The sequence below is a fragment of the Condylura cristata genome, unplaced genomic scaffold (assembly GCF_000260355.1).
Source record: "Condylura cristata isolate star-nosed mole 26May11 unplaced genomic scaffold, ConCri1.0 scaffold00010, whole genome shotgun sequence".
Lineage (NCBI taxonomy): Eukaryota > Metazoa > Chordata > Mammalia > Eulipotyphla > Talpidae > Condylura > Condylura cristata.
This window is the reverse complement of record NW_004567111.1, coordinates 29,764,472-29,790,314: the sequence shown is the minus strand read 5'-3', so window position 1 is coordinate 29,790,314 and position 25,843 is coordinate 29,764,472. Positions and strand designations below refer to the sequence as shown.

General features: G+C 34.5%; 1 protein-coding gene across 4 annotated transcripts in view; it reads right to left on the bottom strand.

Annotated features, from left to right (window-relative positions):
• Positions 1 to 25,843, bottom strand: part of DIAPH3 (diaphanous-related formin 3) — a 442,990-nt gene that overhangs the window by 190,986 nt on the left and 226,161 nt on the right. For all 4 annotated transcript variants that reach the window (XM_004680109.2, XM_004680110.2, XM_004680111.2 and 1 more), the window contains one exon: positions 9,723 to 9,962. In XM_004680109.2, coding sequence (XP_004680166.1) covers positions 9,723 to 9,962 — 240 coding nt within the window. The remainder of the gene's footprint in view (positions 1 to 9,722; positions 9,963 to 25,843) is intronic.

The following is a 25,843-nucleotide window of genomic DNA, read 5'->3' as shown; positions in this document are numbered from 1 at the left end:
ATGAAGCCATCCAAAAGCATAAAAGCTCAATAAAATGTATTTATCAAAGTCTTATATTGTACAGTATTTTTCCTTTGTTTTTTTTTTTTGATAGGTATTAATAACTAAAAAGGGCACAGTCTATTTTGACTAATTATTCCTATCATACCTAATCAGTGATTGAACCAGGGCAAGTAAAACCTGGGAGACAGTGCTAATTTTATGAACAAATTGAGCATACTTTGTCATGCTAACTGTTGCAAAGGAAATGAAGGTAAAATATTTGCTTTTAAAATTCTGTTTGGTTTTTTAAAAAAAAATATGCTTTATTTAAATCTTAGCAGAGATTGCGTGACAGGATTCCTTTTGTATTGTCAAGAGATTTATCTTACTGAAGAATAATCATCACTGTTAAGTAGAATTTCTTATTTATATAGTGTTTCTTTAAGGTACACTTAATGTGGCATGGATGTCAAATAAACAAAAAGATGGATGGAGTTTCTCCAACCACTCTGTTCATTCCAGACAAAATAATGTTAAAAGCAGATCCTGTAATAAATCATGGCCTAGTTGTCAGTTTGGAGTACAACGCCTTTGTAGCTACAATGCAAGATTTTGGAATATTTTAAGGTATTAGGCACAAATTTGGATGACATTTACAGACTATTCCATTGTTTTAGTCACATGAAAAACATATCTAAAATAAAAACAAGTGTATCTTCTTGGTGACCTTCAGAATCCACAGAACTATACCCCCTTACTTGGAATAATTACATTTGTATCTTTACAATATTGCCACATTAACAGCTGTCCCCCATGAGGTTCCTATAATTTAAAACTTTATCAGAAGTCTGTAGCTACTGCTGGGCATTAACACCATGACAAATCTATAAGAACCTGATAATGACCAAAAGAACATTCTAGAAAACCCCAACTTCTGAATAGTGTTAATGCTTTAGTCTATTACAGTGCATGACACACTTACTAAATCAGGGATCAGTCAGATACTGGTCAGTGCACAAAATACACAACATCCCTGTGAGGAAGCAAATAGTATAATACCTACTACAAAGGAGAGAAAAAAAAAGTAATATTGGAGAAATCATGCAACATATCTCAGATAACAGTTACTACCTGGTCCAAGATTTAAACCTTGTCTGTGTAAATCCAAAGCTCTTCACATTTATAAAATATAGTTCTGCTATGAAAATCTATAATCTAGTTTATTACTACAGATCAAAAGAAACGAAACTCTCAAAAACTTAGTGGACTAAAATGGTAGAAAGTCAACGAAAGAGCAATAATACAATTTAAAATACTGAAGTCCTATAATCTGCTAATTCCAGCCTGGAAAGCCTCTAAGACAAAACACTCTCTACCCTGAGGTCATTTCTAGTTCTACTTCTTTGTTTTATTTATAAAGTTAACAAAATACCATCTGTACCTTAGCACTCCAATAGCAAGTCTCCCCAAATTGCTAGTAGAAAATGCTGATGAAACAGTAGGGTGAAACCATCTCTGTAAAGCTGAACCTTTCTTTTTTCTTTCTTTTTTTTTTTTAAGATTTATTTATTCATATAGAACTGGGGTACAGGCCAGAGATGTGGAGGATGAGAGTATTCACCAGAGACAGAGCGGGGAGCAGAACAGGCAGATGGAGGAGGTACACTGCTGAGAGGAGCAGCAGGCGGGTCAGGAGAGGTCTGCCTCGCCATGTGGATCTCCTCAGGGGCAGGCAGGAATCGAACTCATGCGGAGAGGACTTAAGCTTCTTAGAGCTGTGCTTTAACCCGCTGCACCACCAGGGAGGGCCCAAAGCTTGACCTTTTTAACAAGCATATTCACTATCATATTCTGCCTTAAATTATTTGTAGCATAACATGGTTTGTATTGAGAAGCAGTCTTTCTAAACATAAATGAGATGTATTAACATGAAAAAGGTTACTTGAGTATTGCCAAAGGATATATTCATATTTGCTTCTTGGATGTTTCCTGATACATTAAAAAAATAATCATGGGCCCTCCCTGGTGGTGCAGCGGGTTAAAGCACAGCACTAAGAAGCTAAATAAAGCCACTTCAGCATGAGTTCCATCCCAGCCTGCCCACATGGCTTGGCAGACCTCTCCTGACTCGTCCACTGCTCCCCTCAGCAGTGTACTTCATTGATGCCTGTTCTGCTCCCCACTCAGTCTCTAGTCAATCCTCTCACCGCCCCTGCACCTCTGCCCTGTACTCCACTTCTATATGCATAAATAAATAAATCTTAAAAGATAATCACTCTGCTGTATAAATTTTGCAAAAAGACTGAGTTTCCCACCAAAGTGAATGAAAATAAATTCTTTAGATAAACAGGATGGTTAGTATTACCTATGTCACTGCCATAGTCATTGTATCTATAATAAACCTTATACTAATTTTCAAGATTGGCTAATACCAAGTAAAACAGCTCAATATATGTCATTCCTATAAAAATATCTACATTTATTGCTTACTTTTCCTTGTAAAATGATAGGTTTGAAACATTAAATATGCAAAAAAGTTAACTAATATCATCGCAATAATCATAAGTTAATTCCTACCCTATCCCCAAGGACATATTTTCTCTTATACTTTTAACATATTTCTCTTGAATTTTATTGAGCACAGAAACTTCAATATGAAAATCACTTGTGAATTTTAATAAAAAATTCACTTATTATCTATTGTATTATTGAATGTTCTGTTTATTTATAGTGCTGACATATTCAGGGGATTTAAAATAGCTCACTGTTCTTTAGTAATACAAATTGATCAAACGCATTAATTTTAAATTAGCTTTTTTTTCCTTTTTTTAATTAAAATACTTTAGAGCAGCTATACTGGAAAATACAGAGTATAGTGGAAAATACAGTATTCCAATATACTCTCCCTTCCACAAAAAGCAACCCCGTAACTAACAGCTTGAACTAGTGCAGTACATTTGTTGTGCCAATATTGATACAATGTTATCGACTAAGCATCTCCATTTATAGCAGGGTTCACTCTGTATTCTTCAGTTGTGTATTTTTGCCAAATGCACAACTGCATTAATCTACCATTTACAGAGTTATAATGATTTCACCATCCTGAAAAAATGAATTCCAAGGATCCAGTGCTTTCTTCTTCCCTCATCCTTCTCTCAGAATCCCTGACAAACCACTCATCTTTTTCTATTTCCACAAATTTTAACTTTTCCAGAATGGTATATAGTTGAAATCAAAATATGGAGCCTATCAGATTGACCTCTTTCTTCACTTTGTGATACGTCCTTAAAGCCCTTCTTGTGTTTCCTTGGCTTGAGCTAACATTTCTTATCATTTGTGAATAACATCCCATTTTATGGATGTTATGTTTGTTTATCCAGTCATCAAGGACAGTTTGGTTGCTACTAAATTCTGCTAAAAAAGAATAAAACTGCTATAAACATTTACATGCAATGGTTCAATGTCTTTGGCAAACAGGAACATGAATACTGAATTACATGCAAGAGCTGTTTTAGTTTTGTAAAGACTAACAGTCTTCCCATTGGTTATATTAGTTTGCATTCTCTTTAACAGTGAGTTCTTATTGCAACACACCCTTGTGAGGAACAAATACTCCTATCATTGATTGGTAGCACATATAGCTAGTGATATTGCATGTTTTTCCTATGATTTCAAAAATGTAGAAAGAGTGTAGATTGTTGATGATGGAGAGACACACAATCAACTTTATGGAGTATCAGGAGTGGGTATCTTGTGCTTAATTTTTCATTTATTAAATATATGAAAATAGGAACTGGACTAACTCAGGCAAGGCTTGTAAGACTCACCTTGGGTGTTACCTATGATGGGTATATTTATAAACACAGTTTCAAGGAAAATTTTGTGTTGGGAGAAAGAAGTCTGACAGATTAACAATGCTTGCTATGAAAACAATAAGTACACTTAAAAGGCATATTTGCTGTGTGTGAGCAAAACCACTTTTTTTTTTTGCTAATTCTGTTAAAGAATCATTCTAATTTACAATGGTTAACAACAATTAAAAAACAAAAGAAAATGAAAAAATATCAAAAGCATTAAGTCAACTAAGTAGTTCTTGGAAACTTTTATACATTATACATATAATGAATAAGTTAAAGGGGGTTAAGAATTCTAAGCAGTTTCACATTGCCTGGGAAGTCAGTGTTTCAGTGATTTAATTGGCTAGTTGCAGAATAAGGAAGACATTTGTTATCTTCAAGTCTTTGGCCAAAACGTTTACTTTCAAAGGATGCCAAAATTTACTGGTGTGATTTTGCCAAGTTGATAAAGAATAAAAATCCCTCTAGAACACTGAATGCAAATGAAACAATGGATTTGTTTGGCAGTGGTCTTTCATAAAAATAAATTCAGAGCAAGGGAAATGATATTTGAGAATCAAGATTTCACAAAAATGAATTAATCTGTGTGACTGTGACAATTAAAGGTCTCCTACTTTTTATAAACATGGGAACTCTACCTATACAAGATAGCGCCTGCCACAATCTTGGACACTGACCATTAATTTGTTTCAATTCCACTATTTCCTTGAAATTCATATTCCATTTAATCCTTGTATGCACTTTCAAAAACAGTTTTCAACTTGGCATGAAAGAAAAGCAGAAGTTTTGGGGAATATTTTCACCATTTATCTGTAAATGAAGAAGTAGAATTTTTTTTTTATTTTTTTTTTGTGCTGTGCTAGTTTTGTTGTTTTATGTTTATTGATTGCTTCCAGACTACCAATTAAGGATTTTCCATTCTGGGATTAAAAAAAAAAAAAAGTAGGAAAAAGTGATTCTCACATTGTGCATTAATGTCACCTGGGGAAATGTTTTTTTTTAAATACCTACATTCATATATGCTGAAGAAAATGATTAGTGATATGGGGCTGATGAACCTGTGTCTCTTAAAACAATTTTCCAGGATGAGAATCAATGTCCTGGAAGAAGAGTTGTTCACAAGTTCAAGAAGTCACTCACTGGATCAAGTTGGGCCACTAAGGAAAAGGAAATTAAATTGTTCTTTTTCTAAAAAACTTTTCCTATCAGTTTCAATGAGGTTAGCCTGTGCTTGTAAGAGGTATTAGATAAATTTAAAAAAATCATAAACTTGGAAAGAGAAAAACAATAAAAAAAAAAAAAAGGCAACCCTGGCTTAGAGTTGCACCCTTTTAACACCTAATTCCCAACCCCACAGCTCTATTATTTAGTACCCTTTAATGATTTCATCTTTGTGGTGAACTAAATACACATACAATAAGAAATAAATACAAACACTAAGAAAATTAATTCTTATAGTTAGTCAACTTTTTCAAATATTTATCTTCCAGAATATGTATCTTTTCCAAAATCTGTGCCTACTATCCCAATATGGGAATTAAATTTCTACAATCCTATAATTTATCTAGGATAAAGATCTAGCGTTTATAGCTATCTCATTCAGTTGTGCTAAGCAGGATGACTTGAAAAGTATTTTGAAATTGCACTTCTTAGACACTAGTAAACAATAATCACTTGTTATAATCACGGTGTTTTTGACTAATAACATGGCTTTTACATTTACAAGTTAAAACCACGTCATATTTTAATATGATTTTGCAGTGTGGTGAATGTGTTCATTCATTGTTGGGTAGGACACTGATCTACTTGGTCTACTGACAGGCTTTTAGAAGTGACTTCAACACAAACCACATAAAATTTTTTCTAGGTATATATTTTGATCAGACAGTGGTCTACATTTTATGACTGAACTTTTAAGGCTATTATTTGCATTTAATACATCCCAGGTCCTGATAAATTATAAAATATCAAACCACCTATTGTCCTTTTTTTTTTTAATCTAATGTCTAGTATCTTTAGAGGACTTTATGAATGACAAGGAGTTCATCCATTCTTCCATATATAGTCTATGGTTCACCCTTTTAAAAAGTCAAGCTATCAGAAAGCAAGATATTTAAACATTTTGTTTAAACATTGTTATAGTGTTACTATAAATGAAAAGCTAATGTCTTTTTTTCCATACATGTTTTTTTTAAGGTCAAGTCCTAAAACACCCTGAATACTTATTTGTAGGGGGAGGGGAGTGAGGTAAAGAACATATAGAACTTTCAAAGAAAAAACTCATAAAAACAATTCATTTGCTGTTTATATGAACACTGCTTGACACCACATATTTCTTTCATAGCAATATACATGCAAATTTTCTTGCGAAGTTCAGGTTTGGCTAATGAGAGCTCATGAAAAGTTTCATTGACATTGGATGTCCTTTACTGTTACTAAGAAAGCCTCAAGTCTACAACTACTGAAATTTCTATCTATACTTTGATTTTAGGTTCTGGTTGGCTTACTTTTATCTCTTAATTTACATTTATTTATCATAGGCCATATCAAAAGTGTAGGATAAAAAAAAGAAAACCTTTTCTCTCTCACCTAGTTATTAAAATCAGTCATCTTCAATATAAATGTACATAAAGATATAACATCATTCCTAAAATTAACTACATTGCATACAAAATTAATAATTCACAGAATTATTTTCAACAATCCAAAATTATCAATTTAGTATAAATTTCCATTCACTTTTAATACTTAAGCTAAATTTATAAAGGGCAAATAAAAGAAAATTTTTAAATGTGGAATTTATATTTCTGTATTTAAATAAATATCTAATTACTGATCAGATTTTAAAAGTAACTACTGTCTACTGTCAAATAGAATTTGATATATATATATGTATGTATATGAAATTCCTAGTGTGGGGGCTTATCATCAAACCAAATGTTTTATACTTTGTAAAATTCAATCACAATTGTCAAAGATCAAGCTGCTACTTCTGATTAAAAAAAAGAGAGAGAGGAGATATCATCTTGCTCAATGTCTGCTTTCAAGTTGACATGCAGAATAATAACAATAACAATAAATGACGTTGTTGTAGCACTTATTTTGTGTCTTGCTCAATAGAAGGCTCTTAAGAAGAATGATCAAAATATCCAGGATCATTGCCTGAAAATATAGCCAACTCTATTATTCAGAGAAAGGTTAACTGGTTTGTAGATTAGCAGTAATAAAAATAGTAACAGCATGCACGCATGTCTATTAGGTATAAAATAACAAAGAGACACATTACTGTGTTATTGCATTCATCATTCAACAGACATTTACTGGTTTTGTGTTGTACCAAGCACGGTATTAGGCTGTTTCACCTTACTGATCAGACCTAATTTGCTGTCAAACAGCTCTGTTCAGAAGAAGGCATAAGAGATGTCATGAAATACAATTTTGATGAGTTGACTATATTTCTGATGCAAATTTGAAAGCTATAGACAATTTAGAACTATGAATAAAATCCAGTAGATGTTTAGGAATGGACTTAACTTCTCTACCTTACTTCTCATCCTTTTTTTCTACCTTTGCTTCCTTTCTCTGACAAAGACCAAACCTGACAGTTTTGCTTTCTCTGCTTCTTTCAGTCTACAACTTCTTAACTACCAGGTCCTAACAATTATCCAGCTCTTTCTTCCTTCCGTCCCATTCCCACTCTACTTCAACCTCCTTTTGCACTCCTTAGCGATGGTTACATTGTGGACACTCCCATACTTGCTAAATAATTGAATAGGGCTGTTTTAATCAGATGTCCTATAAGAGACTAAAGTAAGCAAAGGGTAGAAAACATCAAAAGCACCCGGAAGGCCTTTAACTTTGAGCAGGCACTTTTACTATGGCAGCAGCAACATCTCCCACCAGTTGTCTAGGTGAATTATCTTTGACTACCCTTTATTCCATCACCTCTCATACTGTTCCCTAATTTCTATCTTGATTTCCTGTGTGATTCTTCTAAGCCATATTTTATATGCCAATCAAACTAAGTCACAACCCCCCCCCACCCTAAACAACCTGCTAAACCAGTATTGTCCAATAGAACGTTCTGCAATGATGAAAATGTGTTACATGTTTGTTCCCAACATTTATGGACACTGACTTACAGGAAACAAAGCATGTTTGGATGAGGAACAAAATTCTTGATTGTATTTCAATTTTAGCTGAAATTTTAGTAGCCATATGTAGCTAATGGTGATAATACTGGACAGTACAGTTTAACTTCCTTCCATACAGTTATAAGTCTTTTCCCACAAGGTATATGATCACAACATTTTGCTTCAAAAAAAAAATTTCCCCATAAGGTGTGACAGTGACTGCTCTTTCCAACCTAGGCCAATGTACTGTCATTTCTCTTTCTCCACTTCTTTCTTACCTAGCCTCGACCTTTTGTAAATCACTTGATATGATCACACTAGAGTGCACAGTCATATTCTAACTATCAAAACTACTGATTCTTGCTCAGAATGTCTTTCCCTTTCAGGGAACATGCTTTCCAACTCAGCTCAAGTTCCTGGTTCCTCTCTGAATACTTAACTGCTCTCTCTTAGCAAAACTTGCCTCTCCCCCATAAATTTGTGGCATAATGTTTTTCTTTATTACTCCCCCCAAAAGAAACAAACACCTAATCATAATAGTTGACATATAAAAATATGAAGTCTATGTATGCCAGGCCAATATTAATCATACATTAACCGATCCATTAAACGATCAATAATCATGACCTAGTAATTTAGCCTGTGTAAGTCCTTGAGAGAGGTGTAAAGTCCTCAACACATGTGTTAGGAATCGCATCATGTATACTAAGGAACTTATCTAAAAAAAAGTAGGATGAGATAAAGAGAGGTAAATGAAGATAGAGATGGGAGAGGAAACAGGTTGACAAGATATTGATATTGATATTGATTGATAAGTAGGAATTTTAGATCAGGAAAATCATGTAAGAAAAGTATCAAAGTACCAAGAGATTACAGTTCAGTAAACCCATAGCTAGAGCTGAACTTGTTTCTCACCTTCTCTACCTAACTGGCAATGGCAATAATCAAATTCTTTCATCAGGGAATGTAGATATTACTGGATCAAGAACAAGAAAAAGCTGTTCTTATGACGTGTAACTGAGAAGAATTTGCTGTAAGCAGATCAATGAAGCACTATTACTATGGCCCTCTTCTTAGGTACAAGCTGTTATATAAAACATTGAATAGATTTGCTGTAAGAAATTTAACCTACAAATAAATCCAAGAGAAACAAAATCTATCACTTGACTCAAATTTCACATCCTACAAAACTGTATTTAAATAGAAACATTTTAAACTCATCAGTGGCATCTTTGGTATGTTTAATTCTAATAAATTATTTTTCTCTTGGTATAAAGGAGTCTTACTTTCCTCCTCCTACATTCAGCTTGCAAAAGGAAAAATGCAAAGAAATATTTCAAAGCTAAAGGTTAAATTTTGTGACTATCCTATCCTAAGTAAGTCTCAGTATAAATGTCATCATACACAGGTAGGTAAAATGAATTAATGTTAGCTTTAAATAATATTTTGATATTCCATTTCATTAGTCTGAGGAAGCATAGGTTTACAACATAATTTTATTATTAAGCAATCTACTTCAGTTGAATTTGCACATGAGATAAGATTAATATTTGGATTTAGTTCAGAGGTTGAGTAAATTAGTTCAGTTCACTGTGGGTTTGGGAGCACGATTCAGTTCAAGCTCTTGATAATGAGCATGTCAAAATAAAAACGCATTTAAATAATGTAATCTGGGTTGACATTTAAGAATGTGTTCAGGCAAATATGTGTTTTTAAAAAAATAAACAAAAACAAAACAAAACAAACTCACTTTACAGAGGGAGCTAAGGTTAAATCCGAAGGTTTGAGCATTCCGGGAGCCGGCATTCATGTAGTTTCCCATTAGCAATACCAGTTCCAGCAACTTGCTAAAGCTTTTGCTCTTCTTTATCTCTTCACACGCAGTACTGACAGCCATGATGTCAGGTTTGATGTTGTTCACCTGCTCTTCAAACTGAAGCTTAAAGAGAATAGCACTGAGCCGTGGCCGTAGTCTCTTCACGTTGCTCATCTGATTGAAAAGAAAATAGCAGATTTCCTTTAAAATGCATGCTATACTTTAGTACTGTACGACTGCAAGTAATCTGGGATGATTTATTGGTATGACAGTACCGACGAAGCAATATGTCCCCTAAAACTGATAGCAAGAGCAGAGAAAAGCTCTGCTTGTTTTTGTGAGGAATTTGGAGTCATCCCTCAAAGAAAAAATTAACAATTCAGATGCTCCATGAAAAGAAAGCTTTAACTAAATGATAATATTTAATTAAGTAATAAAATACATGTAATTTTTGCAGAATGTAAAATTTATTAAGGTTACAGGATACAGAGACAACAAGTTACAAAGCATTCCTACACATTAATTTTTGTTCAATAATGAAATCTGCTGGGTGAAGTTTAAAACATATTCAAAAAGATCTAAAGAGGGTACTTCTTCAAATACCAATTGCTGTCTCAGAAGCCCTGCTGACTAACAGTATGTGTTAGAGAGAGGAAGCGTAAATAGGTCCCAATTTGTACTAAATTGACTCTCTTCAGAAACACAGGAAAGTAGAATGACTCCTGATACAATACTAAATTAGCAGAGTCTGAGAGAGGACGCTTGGACAAAGCTGGAGACAGAAGAACTGCAAAGCCACGTCTATCACACTCCAAGTTAGTGGTGTTTGGGGTTCTGGGTTTCCCCCCGGAGAATTCTGGGATCTCAAGTGTCAAAAAGAACAAAAGTGCTAGAAGATCAACACATTCTTCCCTTAAACTTAATACCCTGTGTTCCATCAACACATGTGAGGTGACAAGCCATGTGCATGAGGGCTGGCGGAATATTATATTATGGCTTATAAATGAATTCCTTGACCAAACACATTAGAATTTCAGATTTAAAACAATGATTTGTTTTAATTAAGGTTTAAATTAAATCAATGGAGCGTAAGTTATAAAACTATGTAACTTCAACAACAACTAATGGAATGTATCAAAAGCCATCTGAGGCAAGGTCATGAAGAAAACTGACAGAATGCAACAGGGTTTAAATAGGGGATAGTCCTACCACTAAGAGACTAAGGAAATGGAGAAAAACAAGGCTCTGCAAAGCTCATAGGACACCAAATCTAATGGAAATCATGATAGTTTGGGAGTTAGAAAGTTATTGCTTTATAAAGTGATTGCTATTTAAAATAAAACACTTATATTAAAATGTGGACATATTACTGGATCCAACAGGATAATATACAAACAGTGCCTACTGGCTTAACAATATCTCTTACCAGTGTAATAAGGACAGAACAGTAAAGGTTTCGCTCTCAGTAGATTCCTGCGAGAATACTTTTAGATAGATTTAGTTCTTAGTGCCTGAAAACTTCCTTAGCAAATAATATGCATACCACATTTACATCTAAGATTCTCCCCAGCCACTTCATGTGTTGTTTTTATGTATAGAAACAAGATTCTAGAAGCTCAACTAATGTAATTAATAAGAAATATCTTCTACAAAGAAATCTAAGAAACGTCCTAAAATTTGTTGACTTCAAGGACTATCTTCAAATTCCTACCTAGGTAAAATATTGTTTTTGTGCTACAAAAGAGTAAAAGAATTGATGGTTTATAAAATAGATCTGATAAAGTTTCAGAGAGACAAAATGAGATACTATCAAAATACCAATTCCCAGTGGGCATGAATCCTTCTATCTGGACACAGTAGTTCTAAGCACACATAACAGATTGTTTCTCATAAAGTCATCTCATATGTCTTAAAATACATTGTTGTGCTCCTAATGAATTCACTTTCCTGGAAGGTTTTCCTTGCCTAACCAATCCAAATGGTAGGTATTCATACTATATAGATCAATTCCATATACTTTACTACATATAACATAACCTTTAGTATATACAAATATATAACAGGCACTCTGCATCTTTTTTCACTGTGTGCTCTTTTTCATGATTATGAAGACAGGTATTTGACACTTTCAATAAAAATAAGAAAGTCTTACTATCCCATGCAAAACATTAGTACTATAGAATGTAGTCACTTAAATATATGTTAATGTACTACTCTGTGCACAGAGAAAAAGATTGCTTAATACTTATATTGTACGGCCCCAAAATATGTTAAAATTTTCCTGCTGACAAGCTAACCATATGTAGCCAGTATCGAGTAATTAATTTTCCTAGAAAAATATAACCTAGATTTGTATGAGTAATGAGTCTACCTGGCACAAGGGACAGGTACCTTGAAAAGATAGAGTAAGTCTATGAGGTAATGCAGAACAAAATGCTAAGAGTTCATGAAAATTCCTGACAAAGCAAAGTCAGAAAAGATAACCTAAAAGCAGACTTTTGAACACATTTGAAAAGAATACGTTCTCTTCATATTGTTCTTTCTTTCTAAATATTGACTGATAATTTTGAGTGAGAAAAATTACTATGCTAGAAAGGAATAAGAAGTCATCTAGAAATAGTTCTTAGCTTTAGTTCATTATTTAATCAACTCAGATATGCTAGGCCAAATGGTTGGCATATGTGTTTAAAAAAAAATAAAATAACCCTCAGTGAAAGTTAATGCTCTAAAACCTTCAAACCTTGAACTCTACAATTACAACAGAGTTCTTCTCAGATCATTATTTCATCCACTGGGATTATGGGGCGGAGGGAGGGGGTTAAAAAATAGGAAATAAGAAAACCTTAAGAATGCATCCCTATCACTTCACATATATGCTCTTTAGGGGATCTGTATTCTGCTTATCTGCTAAGGAAGCTAGATACTAAGACTAGGATACGAAAACTAAGCTGCATGCAACAGTGAAGGGCTATGGCATTCAACTAATATTCTCATGGTAACAGCAAGTCATAAAGATTTTAAAAAGAAAAGTTATAGTAACAGCTGTTAGGTGGCTAATAATCGGAATGTTAGAAGAAATTAGAATTTCAACTTTACAGAGATATCTTGTAGATTATGGTTCAGAGACTTGGCAATGCAATACCACCAAAATCTGAAAATAGTGAGTTATAGTTTGAAGATCCCTCAGAAATGCTAAGAAAGTAAAAACATTTTGATTTATCTACTAGTTTCTGAAGGCTAAGAATATACTCCTGCAGTCTGCCAGGCCACCACCATAGATGTCACATGGTAGAATGAAGAACCTTAAAAACAGTAAGTTTTAAAAACTAGTTTTTAAAAAAAATCAAAAACAACATCCAGGACCCTAGGGATAATTTTTATTTCAAAATTTTATTTGTTGGCCACATATGTGTTGTTGGAGCAGAGACAAAATACGATGAAAAGACCTTTAGAAAATCAATGAATCAACAAGTATTGATTGGACACACTCAGTGCTATGAGAGGCACACAAGTAACTGCTGCCCTTATGGCTCAGATCACCTAATTCTTTCCATGACTCAAAGAGTAAAAAAAGTAGAAAAAGTCTCTAGGGAGCCCAATCTCCTTTAAACTCATTATGGTTTTGTTTTTTTACATGAAAGTTAAATTTTATCCATTATTCTATGGGGAAAAAAACAAGCAATTTGACATTTTTACACCATCTATCTTTTACACTATATCTGGTTCTCTTTATACAGTTTCTTTTATATAGAAGAGATTTTCAAGAGCCAACTTACTTAAAACTTTCTGGGTTTTTCCTAACTACAGAGATCTACAGACTGAACTGAAAAGAAACTTTAAGACATACTCTGTATTTTTGCTATTCTACTCTAGTCACTTTAAAAGCTATACATTTATCTTTCTAACTCTATAAAATAACACACTTAATGGAACACTACCAGCTGCGGTCTTAATTGATCAACTACTTTTAACCTTTGCATCATACATTTATAAGTTCACACACTAATTTTAAGTATAATGAAAGGGCTTGCATGAAAGTTAAATGACTTCTTCAAGGTCACAGAGCCAGTCTGAGGGAAGCAAACTTGTTGGCAACCAAGCATACATGCCACTCAGGACTTCCCAGTGTGGAAATGAGTAAACAAACTTTAAAAGTCTTCTGACTTTTGGCCCTCCCTGGTGGCGCAGAGGGTTAAAACACAGCACTAAGAAGCCAAAGCCACTGCTGCATGAGTTCGATCCCAGCCTGCCCCGGAGGAGATCCACATGGCACGGCAGACCTCTGACCCGCCCGCTGCTCCCCTCAGCAGTGTACTTTGTCTATCTGCCTGTTGTGCTCCCCGCTCTGTCTCTGGTGAATCCTCTCACCCTCCCTGTAGCCCAGTTCTGTATGAATAAATAAATAAATCTTTAAAAAAAAGTCTTCTGGGGGCTCTCCCTGGTGGCGCAGCGGGTTAAAGCACAGCGCTAAGGAGCTAAAGTCACTTCAGCATGAGTTTGATCCCCGCCCCGGAGGTGACCCTCATGTCCCGACAGACCTTTCCTGACCTGCCCACTGCTCCCCTCAGCAGTGTACTTTGTCAGCCTGCTCTGTTCCCCACTCTGACTCTGGTGAATCCTCTCACCACCCCTGCACCTCTGGCCTGTACCCCAGTTCTGAATGCATAAATAATCTTTAACAAAAAAAAAAAAAAAAGTCTTCTGACTTTCAGACTACTTTTCTGTTTCCTATCAGTAAGAACATGCTAATAGTAGTTACTAGAGAGTACGCTACAGAGATAACACTGCTCTAAGTGTTGCCTGCCACGACTCCATATTTCTTTCCTGTTTCCTTGGTATATCCGTAACTCCAGTTGCACTGAATTTTTAATATTGTCTTTAGACCCATTTCCACTGTCCCCATTCACAACACATTTTATACTCTTTTAATTCTTCTGTTCTATGTAAAGTGTGACACGGAGCATGTAAAAACACTTATGAAAGACAAGACTGGAGAAAACAACAGGTTTGAAGGAGAAAAGTGACATCTGAAAAAGGAACAGAATAATAGAATTGATTTTTCTAATTAAATTATGAGAAATACTTACTAATTACTGTTACCTGGTTAATATTTCTCATAATTATCAGGGGAAAAAAAAGTATATTTTAAGAAAGGAATCAACTTAACTATTCAAATGCTATATGCATGGCAGCACTCAGAGTTTTTTTTAAATAAATGTGTTCTTATGATACTAAAGCTAAGCTAGAATTATTTTAGAAAGCACAATAGCAAAGTACATACTGTATGTTTTCTTCATGTTTTCATAAGAGTAAGGTAAAGTCAATTATTGTACACAAAATATTAAAAAGGATTAAATGCCTATTCCTCCAGCTAAATAAGAAACAGACAATTAACTCCAGACATCAGGTATTGCTTTCTCTTTGTTTACAAATCCTTATCCATTCTGGACCACTAACAATTCCACAGGAGGTCCTAATGAGTTCAGTAGATACTCAGATCTGCAAATGGTAAAGCTAGAGACTTCCTACTGAATTTGGCAGGCTAAGCAAATACTCTTAACACATAAGTTTCATATCTGTTGAATTAAAAAGCTGGCGTAAAACCCAGAACCATGTTGGAGTCATAAATTCATTCATGTCTGTTTCCAATCTCCAATTCACCACAGTAAAGCAGTGTTTTAATTTCTATTGCTATAACTAAGTTTTGCCTAGTCTTGTATTTATATTAATGAAACATATAGCAAACACTTTTATGTCTAACTTTTCCAAACAACAAAATGATTGTGAGATTTATAAACATATAATACAATTTAGTACTTCATTCCTCATATTTTAATGATTGGTGGAATTTCATGCCCCGTCCCCCTTCCTCCAGTTTGGGTTTGTACAGAAAATTGGTTTGAATAGGGACTCAAAAAAGCAATATATCTAAATTCTAATTCTAAATAATTGGAGTTACTCTTAGTAAATAAGGGTCTATGGAGATACAACGATCCCCAGAAGGGATCCTGCAGGATTTAGGGTGGGGTCTACTTCCCCCAAGCCCTACCACACACATTAAGTCATGAAATGCTAAGAACTGCAAGCCTCCACCAATTCTAGGAGGAACAGAACAGATTGTTCCTCAAAGTCTCCAGAAGGAGACAATCATGCCAACATCCTGATTTAGGACTGTTGGCCTCTAGAAATGTAAGAATAAGTTACTATTAAATTTACCCCTGAAGGCTGGGGACCATTTTCATGGCTGCCCATGGAAACTAATACAGTATATTAAGAACATTCTTATATAAGTCTTCTCATTTCTATTAAATATCTAAAACTTACAGGGTAAACAAATGTATACGTAACAGTACTAGATATCGTCAAACTGCTTTGCAAAGTGGCTTTTATCATTTTCCATTCCTTTTACCAATGTTTTGCTTTGTTCTGCCAGTTTTATCTTTGCATGTTTATGACAATCTCCATAACTCATGTATTCCGTGAGTCGTGATGCAGTTGAGATCCATTTTAGTATCCAGGCTATGAAAGTTTCACAGTGCCGCTAAGAAAGTGCTCTTCCCATTCACTAGTAGTGATGTGTGGGACTAGAGTAGGTACTCCTTCAGGGTCCTGTTTTTCATTCATAAAGTACAATCTTTCCAGATATTTAAGTGAATTCCAAGTAACTGGAGGTATTAAAATTTTTGTTTTGGCCTCTTTGGTGGTGCAAGGGTCAGTGTTATCAAGATATCGGGCAGCCACTGCAGCAAGAGTTTGATCCCCAGCCAGGGAGATAACCCATGGCACAGCAGACTGCTCCTGTCTTGCATGCTGATGCTCTCAGCATGAGATTTCAGGATATCTACATTTTTTGCTCTCCACTTGGTCTATGGTGAATCCTCTAAAATCCTGCATCTCTGACCTAGACTCCAGTTCTTGTATGCATAAATATAAAATACAAATCTGAGATTTTTCTGTTTTGGAGGGCACAACTCCAACGCCTCCCATAAATGCTGCACCTCTATTATAACTGTTCCATTCTCACTTTCTAGCAGATGCTCTCTGGAAAATCTTGCTCAGCATCAGAAGAACTAAGCCACTGGGCACAGATCCAAGGGACAACCCCACTTGAACTAATGGAACTCCTTTCTTCACAATTTCCCCCTTTCGTAATGTCCTGACCTTTAGTTTCTAGTTGCTTCAGCTGATTTAAATTTTGATCTTTCTTCCCAGCTCAAAGGAAACCACACCCTTTGCTTGGACAGCAGCAATGTGATAGACTTGGGAAACAACCAGATCAAAAGCTTAAAATTCCTAAAGTTCTTAAATTTCTGTTCACTTTTGTCTACTGATAGTCTACTGTTATATAACACTTAATTTGCATTTATTGTCCAGATATATCATTGCTAGTGGTTCAGAGTTTTCGTTAAATTCATTCGTAAATATTCCATGGTTGTTTTTGTTAACATAAATCAGTTTTTTACTTACTTAATACAAAATAATGCTCCTTACCTAATTGTTTACATTTTGTCTCATTTTATCATATTGCCTATTGTGTGTCTACCTCTATTCCTATACACACACACACACACACACACACAGAGAGAGAGAGTTGATTCTGTTTACCAGTTCTTCCAATGGAAAGTTACTACATGATTCCTTTGTAATGAATGAGTAACTTATAGGATGACACTGGAGACTAAATGGTATGTATATAATCTATTTTGGCCAATTTTTCACCTTTCTGTCAACAGTGATAACAGAAGACCCAATAGTATTCACACAACTGTTATTAAAGAAGAACTTTATAGCCCCTTCCAGATGGCTTCAAGAATGAGACATAAAAGTACAAGTAACCAGCTTCTATCTACAATTACACATTAAGTTACAAGTGCAATAAAATTGCCTACCTAGATAGTAATTTAGTTCCATTAAGTCCAGCCTTCCCTTTTCCATTATGATTTCAAAGTAGCCTTAGAAGAGAATATGTAGACTTACAGAAAGAGATTAGCAGAGTACAGAATAAACTTTCCAGGCACTTGATGATATTCAGATCTAAAACACTACCTTAAAACAATGTTGTTTGCAAAGTGATGAATCATAAGAGACCTTTTTGCTCATAACTACAAAATGCTTTAGGCTTTATTTCAAATGAATGATGTATGGCTAGTAATTAGTATGTGACTGTAATGATGTTCTGTTTTGTTTTTGAAAATGAAACGAATTAAGCAGATTGTGTCATAAAACTTCAAAACCACATAGATGGCCTAATTAGAAGGCACTATGTTTTTATACCAAAAACAACAAAAACCTGTACAATTCCTCTTACAGTATTAATGTACCACGTACAGAAGATTGAAAAATCCCCAAGAAAAGGCAGAAAAAAGATATACAAAAATTTAATTTCAAGTTCAACAACTTATGTGTCTGACTTAAGCAGTCTAAGTAACTCATATCTATTATTAGCTCAAAGTCAATCTTTAAATATCAAAAATAAATTGTTTTACTAATGAAGCATACAGAAACCACTACTAAAACCAATCTAAGGAGGCACTACTGCAAACAGAAACATGGAGAGATTGAAAGGCATTATTCTTTAGAGTCAAAGAACTTAGGCTCATAGCTGAACTGTTATTGAATAGTTAATAAATAGTAAAAAGGTTGCCACATTCATAAAATGGTATTACCTATGTTTAGAATTATACCTTGAACTTAAATTAGGTCTGGAATGTATGATCTGAAACCATAAAACTCCCAGGAGAAAATATAGATGTAAATTCACATGTGTTTGGCAATGTTGTTGTTGTTTTTTTTTGTTTGTTTGTTTGTTTTGGATTTGATGCTATCAACAAAGACAACAAAAAGCAAAAATAAGTAAGTGGACAACATCAAATGAGAAAGCTACTTCATGGCAATGGAGAGCATAAACAAGAAAGGCTATCAAATATGAGAAAGTATTTGTAAAGCAGGTCTGATAGGAAGTCAGTACCCAAAACATATGAGGAATTCATATAACCTAATAGCAAATAAAGCAAAAGCAGCAGTACAGTTTTGCAAATGGCACAGAATTTTTGTTTTTTCTAAAGATGAAATGAATAAAGACGACAGATAGATACATGAACAGGTACTCAACACTGAGAATCATCACGGAACTGCAAATCAAAATCAACACAAGATATCACCCCACACTAGATATAATACTCATTACTAAAAAAATCCAAGGAAAAAGTATTGGTGATGATAAAAAAAAAAAAGGGGGTGGGGGATGCCTAGTACACTGTTGGAAAGAATGTAAATTGGTATAGCTTCTCTGAATAGTATGAGGGGTTACTCAAAAAGTTAAAAATAGAAATACCATGATCCAGGAACCCCACTTCTGGGTAATTGTCCTAAATAAATAAAAATACTAACTCCAATATACACACTACCATGTTCACTATCATATAATACACAATTTAAAGGCAATGGAAGCAACCTAGGTATCCATCAGTGGGTAAATGGATACAAGGTGGCATGTGCATGTGTGAATGTGCACATGCGCAAACACACACACAGAGGAAACTTTCTCAGCCATAAAAAAAGGAGCAAATCTTGTCATTTGCAACAGCATGCCTTGAAAATATTATGGGAAGTGAAATAAGTCAGAGAAAAACAAATACCATTGTGATCTCACTTGTATATGGAATGCAAACAAAAAACAGTAATAAACAATGACCACAGAGAAACTGCTGATTGCCAGAGGCAGGTGGAAGGTACCAGAGTGGGTGATGGTGCTGAAAGGAATAAATTCAAGTTACAAAATAAGTAATAGAGATAATATAAAGCTTGGTGACTCTTTACTGTATATTTGAAAATTGCTAAGAGAAAAGGTCTAGAAAGTTCCCATTACCAGAAAAAGATTTGTAATCATAACATGGTGTTGATTGTTGACTATATTTATTAGTGTGATCATTATGCAACAACTACAAGTACCAGCCCATTATACTAGACATCACAGGTTAACTATATATACATTTTATTTTTAAAGATTGGTCAATAGACCAGTTAAAGGTCAATTAGCCACCTGTAGAAGAGAAAGTTTAAAGGCAGAAGTAGGATGCAAAGAACAAATTAGAATGTGTGAGATTCCTTCCTGTAATTCCAGTCAGCTGACCCTTTTATATCTGTCAATAGAAGCTGATCTCACCAGTAGACATTGGAGTTTTAGGTGTTACTTTGGGAAGCACAAGATCAGAGGTGGTGGAAATAACAGACAGTGGCCAGAAAATTAGTTTATTAAAAAATAAGAATAAGTAGACTTTTCATGTAACATGTGTTAATAAGCAATTCTTTAAAAATAATATCTTTCTGGGCCCTTCCTGGTGGTGCAGTGGGTTAAAGCACAGCACTAAGAGTCAAAAGGCACTTCAGCATGAGTTCTATCCCCGCTCCAGAGGTGACCCACATGGCAGCAGACCTCTCTTGCTTCACCAGCTGCTCCCTTTCGCAGTGTACTTTGTGGGTTGTCCTGTTCTGCTCCCCACTCTGTCTCTGGTGATCCTTTCACCGCCCCTGCACCTCTGGCCTGTACCCCAGTTCAGTATGCATAAATAATCTTTTTAAAAAATCTCTTTCCTTGTAATGTTCTTTAGTAACTAATTTCTTGACTTCAATTTCTTCTAGGCCATTTTAAAAATTGGTGTGCTTTCTCTGATGCCAGAATATTAATGGCAGTGATGTTGCTGTATTTATTCCAAACATAAACCCATTAAGAATGACACCTAGCTGAGTTTTTTAGTATTGATTGTTTGCTGTTTTTATACTCTGTTTCAATATTAGGGCAAATAAAATTCATTCAGCCACTTCTAAAAATATATCAATGGCTTTTCAGGAATTCATTCAGTGTTTGGGTTCATATTTCAGTTCAATCCTTTGATTTGGTGGGTGCATTTTGGCAACATTCAAATCAAACCCCGTGATACACTTTTCAGGCAACTCCTCTGCACTTCAGTAATAAAGCATATCTACTGCTTTGTCAAAAGATGTCAAAGGGACCAAGTCTGTAGTCTGCATTTCAGACAGAAATGTCTCCAGGCAGGATTTAGACAATAGACATAACTAATAAATAATTAAATAATGGCTAAACCAATGGCTAAAGAAAAACAAAGCAGATGGAAATCTGCATTTGGGTGAGAATGAATCATCTTTAACTACTAAACAGACACTAATTCCAGCAGTCAGTTTCAAATAGATTCTAAGAATCCAGTAGAAAACAAGTACCAAAGAACACAGGACATATATGCAATTGTAAGGAAAGGACTGCCATGAAATCATTGAACTAATTTCTCTTAATTACAATAAAAAAATACCAAACACTTAAAGTTAGAACTGTCCTAATTTAAGTCTTATACAGTGTCAAAAAAAAAAAAAGCTATAGAGATTTTCAATATTTTCAGGAGATTTTCTGGAGATACCATTCAATCAAACAGAATGATTTAGGTGCTTTATTGTGGCTAATGGTTGCTATTTATAAAGCAAATATTGGCAAAATAGGACAGAAAGACTTGTATTTCCTCACTGCATAAAACTTCAGCAATGCCATATAATTTACTATAGGGAAGAAACACATACTGTGACATCAGTTTAAAAAAAAAAAAACAGTTTAAGTCACAAACTATGAGAACTCTTTACTAAGTGAAAATATATACTTGTAAGTAACATAAGTAAATATAAGCCAGTGTCATATAAGTGGTTCAGTACATACAAGTTTAGACATATGCAATCGTTAAGTCAAATGATTTGCCAGTGATGATGCTGGTGGTACATTGATTAACATTAGCTTTTCACTAAAAGGGGAAATTTCACTTTGAATGTTTACTACTCTACCTCTTAAACTAGTACATGAACTTGGATACAAAATTGACATCTTTGGTAAAGCAATTAAAACACCAATAATAATGGCTAATGGATGAGTTGCAGAACAGAAAACGAATCATTGTTGGATGAAGGAAAATAAACACATTTATCCTTTCAAAAAAGCTAAGTCTGGTAGATAATATGTAATGAAACATACTATTGAATACAAAGTAAAAATATAAGCAAAGAGGGAAAAGAAAAAAATTCAAACTAGTAATATGTAATGAACCAAATAAATGTGGGATCAAACACCCACCCTCTGTTTCAAAAATCACATGCAAGTTAAGTAAAACCTCACATAATTGATCCAATCCTGCTTACGTAACGATTCCCTTAGCATTATAATATCATCCTTGCTAGCCAGGGGACAGAAAACTACATAAAATTTCTCAAATGAAGTCAGTAGTCAAACCTCAAGAGGAGTGAGCCAGATGAGACAGACCACATTTGAGAAACAACTACACATACCAGCTTCTTCAAGGAAGGAGAGAGGATTTCCTGCCCATTCTGGCAATCAATTTCTGAAGATGCATGTAGTTAATGTTTGGTTACTGCCCCCCCCCCAAAACCAAACCAAAACAAAACAGGGGAAGACTGATTTTGAGCAAAAAAAACACAGTGTAGGGTAAAGTTTATCTTTAAAACGTTTCCATTTGCATCCATTTGCCATTTCCCACCACCTGTAAAAATCCACTTTTTTGTCAACAGATTAAGAGTCTTAGAAACAGCATGTATGGTAGAATCAGAGTACAATGTGGAAATGTGGTAGCAAAATCCCCAAGTTTGATTCTGCTCTTCTGTTTGTGACATGAGGTTCAGTTCCTGCAACCCTAAAGGGCTAAGGTGAGGGGTACAGCAGGTAAATACATATAAAGAAACTTTGATATATATATCATTATATATCATTATATACAAGGCATGTAATTTCAGGGCTGCTTCACAGTTGTTCATTTTGTATACTACTTATGTTACTGAACTCAAACTCCATTAATATTTCTCCCTTCACCTATAATTCAAACCTTCATCTTTAAAATATACATGTCTCAGATATCAAATTAGCACAATAATCATAATAAACTATACTAGATTAAGATTTTTGTGTCCTCTACCTATCCTGTTGCATGAAATAACTGTCAAACAGAAGATGAATCTCTTATTTTGTACTATCTCCATTAAAGTGAATTTGTAGGGTTTTTTTTTTTTTGCCCTTGAGCACACTTTCAAGAATAAACCATTAAGTTATTCTTGTTATACAACTTGATGACTTTAATTTCAGAGATTTCCTAAAGTTAAAGTCGTTAGTTGGACATACCTAGTTAGAAAACCAGAGGTAGAAACTTAACTCATATAATTGGGATCAACATGTACAATTAAAATCAAAAGATTGAGAACCAGTTTTTCAATAATTCAAATTGTACTCTTGAAGGCTTATCTTCCTAAATAGGATATAAATTTGTAAGCCTATAACTCACCATCAGATCTTGGAGCCATGGAAATTGACCATAACTGGACTATTCCTCAAACTTAACATTTTTTGTCAAATCCTTCACATCTCTTTGATGCTTAGTGAAAAATTAAAAGTCAAAGTACAAAAATGTCTGGGAGATCTAAAAACTGCTCAGAAGGAGTTATTAATTATTATGTGGTGAATAAAACTATTCAGGAAGAGTAGGATATGAAAAAAGGTTGAGCAGTGAACAGAATCCCATTGGAAGAAATGGGAAAAGAGCCAGGCAGGATGTTAGACAAAAACAAAAACAAGTAAGCTGGACTAGAAAGCAAAAGAACAGATACAACTAGTAGAGTGAAAAAAATACCTAAAGTTAAGAGCATATAAGAGGAAAGATGAAAAGAATATTTTGGATCTGGAATTAGGAGGTTGTCCATTATGCTGACGGTTAATTCTTAAGACACGTAAGAACAAAAGCACATATACATTACCACAAGGTAGAGGAAGACAGAACAATAAGAGAAACATTCTAATTCTGCAAAGTAACTCTACATTCACATACAATTCATCAAAAAAAAAAAAATGGAATTGAGGGGTACTAAGAAATATGCCCAAAGATTTATATACAGTTATGGTAAATTAAAAATTCAAAGCCAGGTCTGTCTAATTAGACTAGAAATGCACTGAAGAATTAAGTGAAGAAATTCGGGATAACAAGATGAAGGGTTTTTAAGATTTTATTTATTTTTGCACAGAAGAGCTGGGATTTAGGCCAGAGGTGCAGGGGTAAGAGGATTCATCAGAGACAGAGCGGGGATCTACTCTGCACAGGTGGATCTACTAAAATAAACTGCTGAGGGAGCAGCAGGCGAGACAGGGAAAATCTGCTGTGCCATGTTAGCTCCCTGTTGGGGAATTGAACTCACGCTGTCTCAGTGATAGTGCTGACACTTAACCCCTCCTTAGGTCATCAGGGAGGCCCCATAGATGAAGAATTTTTACTCAGACTCATGATTCAATACTATGAACATGTTACATAACAAACCCAGTATGCTAACAGTTAAATGGTCTTAGTTTGTCAGCATTTAAACTCAATCCTAACGTGCCTTACGGAAAGTTTTTTACTCATTCCTCAGACATTGATGAGTGTTTACTACTATCAGATATTGTTCAAGACACTAAGGACTCACCAATGAATACCTGTGATTGATTTTTGACATCATGTACATTCTTATGATAGATTAATAGATAGAAACTAATATATAGCGATAGAAAGATGAGAAGAGAAAAAAGAAATGCTATGGATAACTGTGCATAAACTTTCAAATAGGCTGCTCAAATAAGGCTTCCATAAGAAAAGATAGAAAAACTGGAAGGAGAAGTGGGAACAAGCTACTACATATCTGCAGGAAACAAGGTACAAGGACAAAACACAGAAAATGTAATATTCTTATGAATGTGACTGCCCCTTTTGAAAAAATAGTATAGAGGTCAGGTCATGCAGTTAAGGCTGAGTTTATCTAGGGAGAGTGGTACAAGATAAGGCAAAAGAATTGAGATAGTAGTAGAAAATGTAGTGCTTTGAAGATGACTGCAAGGATTTACATCTTTCTCATGAGGACAGAAACCATTATGGGATTATAGGTACACACAGAACAAAATCTGACTTAAATCATTGGCAGTTGTATTAAAAATAGACTGTTGAAGATAAATTATTAGATCTTAACATTATCACATTTTTTCACACATCTTATACTTTACATTATTATATAAAATACAACAAAACTTAGTACTTTTTAACCACAAAGTGAAAGAATGTAAAAGACCAAGATAAACCACAGTAAAAAAATAACTTTTTTGGCCCTCCCTGGTGGTGCAGCGGGTTAAAGCACAGCATTAAGAAACTAAAGCCACTTCAGCATGAGTTCGATTCCCGCCAGCCCAGGAGGTGACCACATGATGTGGCAGACCTCTCCTGACCCGCCCACTGCTCCCCTCAGCAGTTTATTTAGTCAGTCAGCCTGTTCTGTTCCCCACACTGTATCTGAATGAAGCCTCTAACCACCCCTTCACCTCTGGCCTGTACCCCAGTTCTGTAATGCATAAATAAATCTTTTTTTAAAAATTCTAACTTTTTGAGAAACCCACTATAGTTAGCAACTCAATGAAATAGCCTATTACTCAGATCACACTCTGTTTTTATTAGTTCTAATAAATTAAAGAATTGCAGAGTTATTTAATACAGCTGACATTCTGTTAATTTCAAGAGAACAAGGATAACAAAAGTTCCTAAGAGAATTCATCCAGAGTTCAATTCCACTTATCCACTTACTCTATCGAGCACACAATTGATAGTATTTGAGTGATTTTTTTTCTTTAATGGCAGGATTTCATATTACTATTTTGATGGAGATTTGAACTAAATGAACTCAATCTCCTGATAAAATAAGTTATTTTATGAAGGAATAAATCTGTTCTCTTTTGGTATTTTAAATTTATCTTTGATCATAATATAGGCACCTACATTTATGCGATGATATATTTGAGATTATTCTACTTTCTATAATGAGAGGAAAGTGCAGAAACAAAAGCAGTCTTTTTTTTTTCTATATTTTCATGACCACTAACTTCTTTTCCAAGTCTCTGACAAATTACATACTACAAATACTAAATAGTCTTCTGACCCAAGCTTAAGTTTGGTTTTTGAAATGAACTGCAATAGTGTCATATT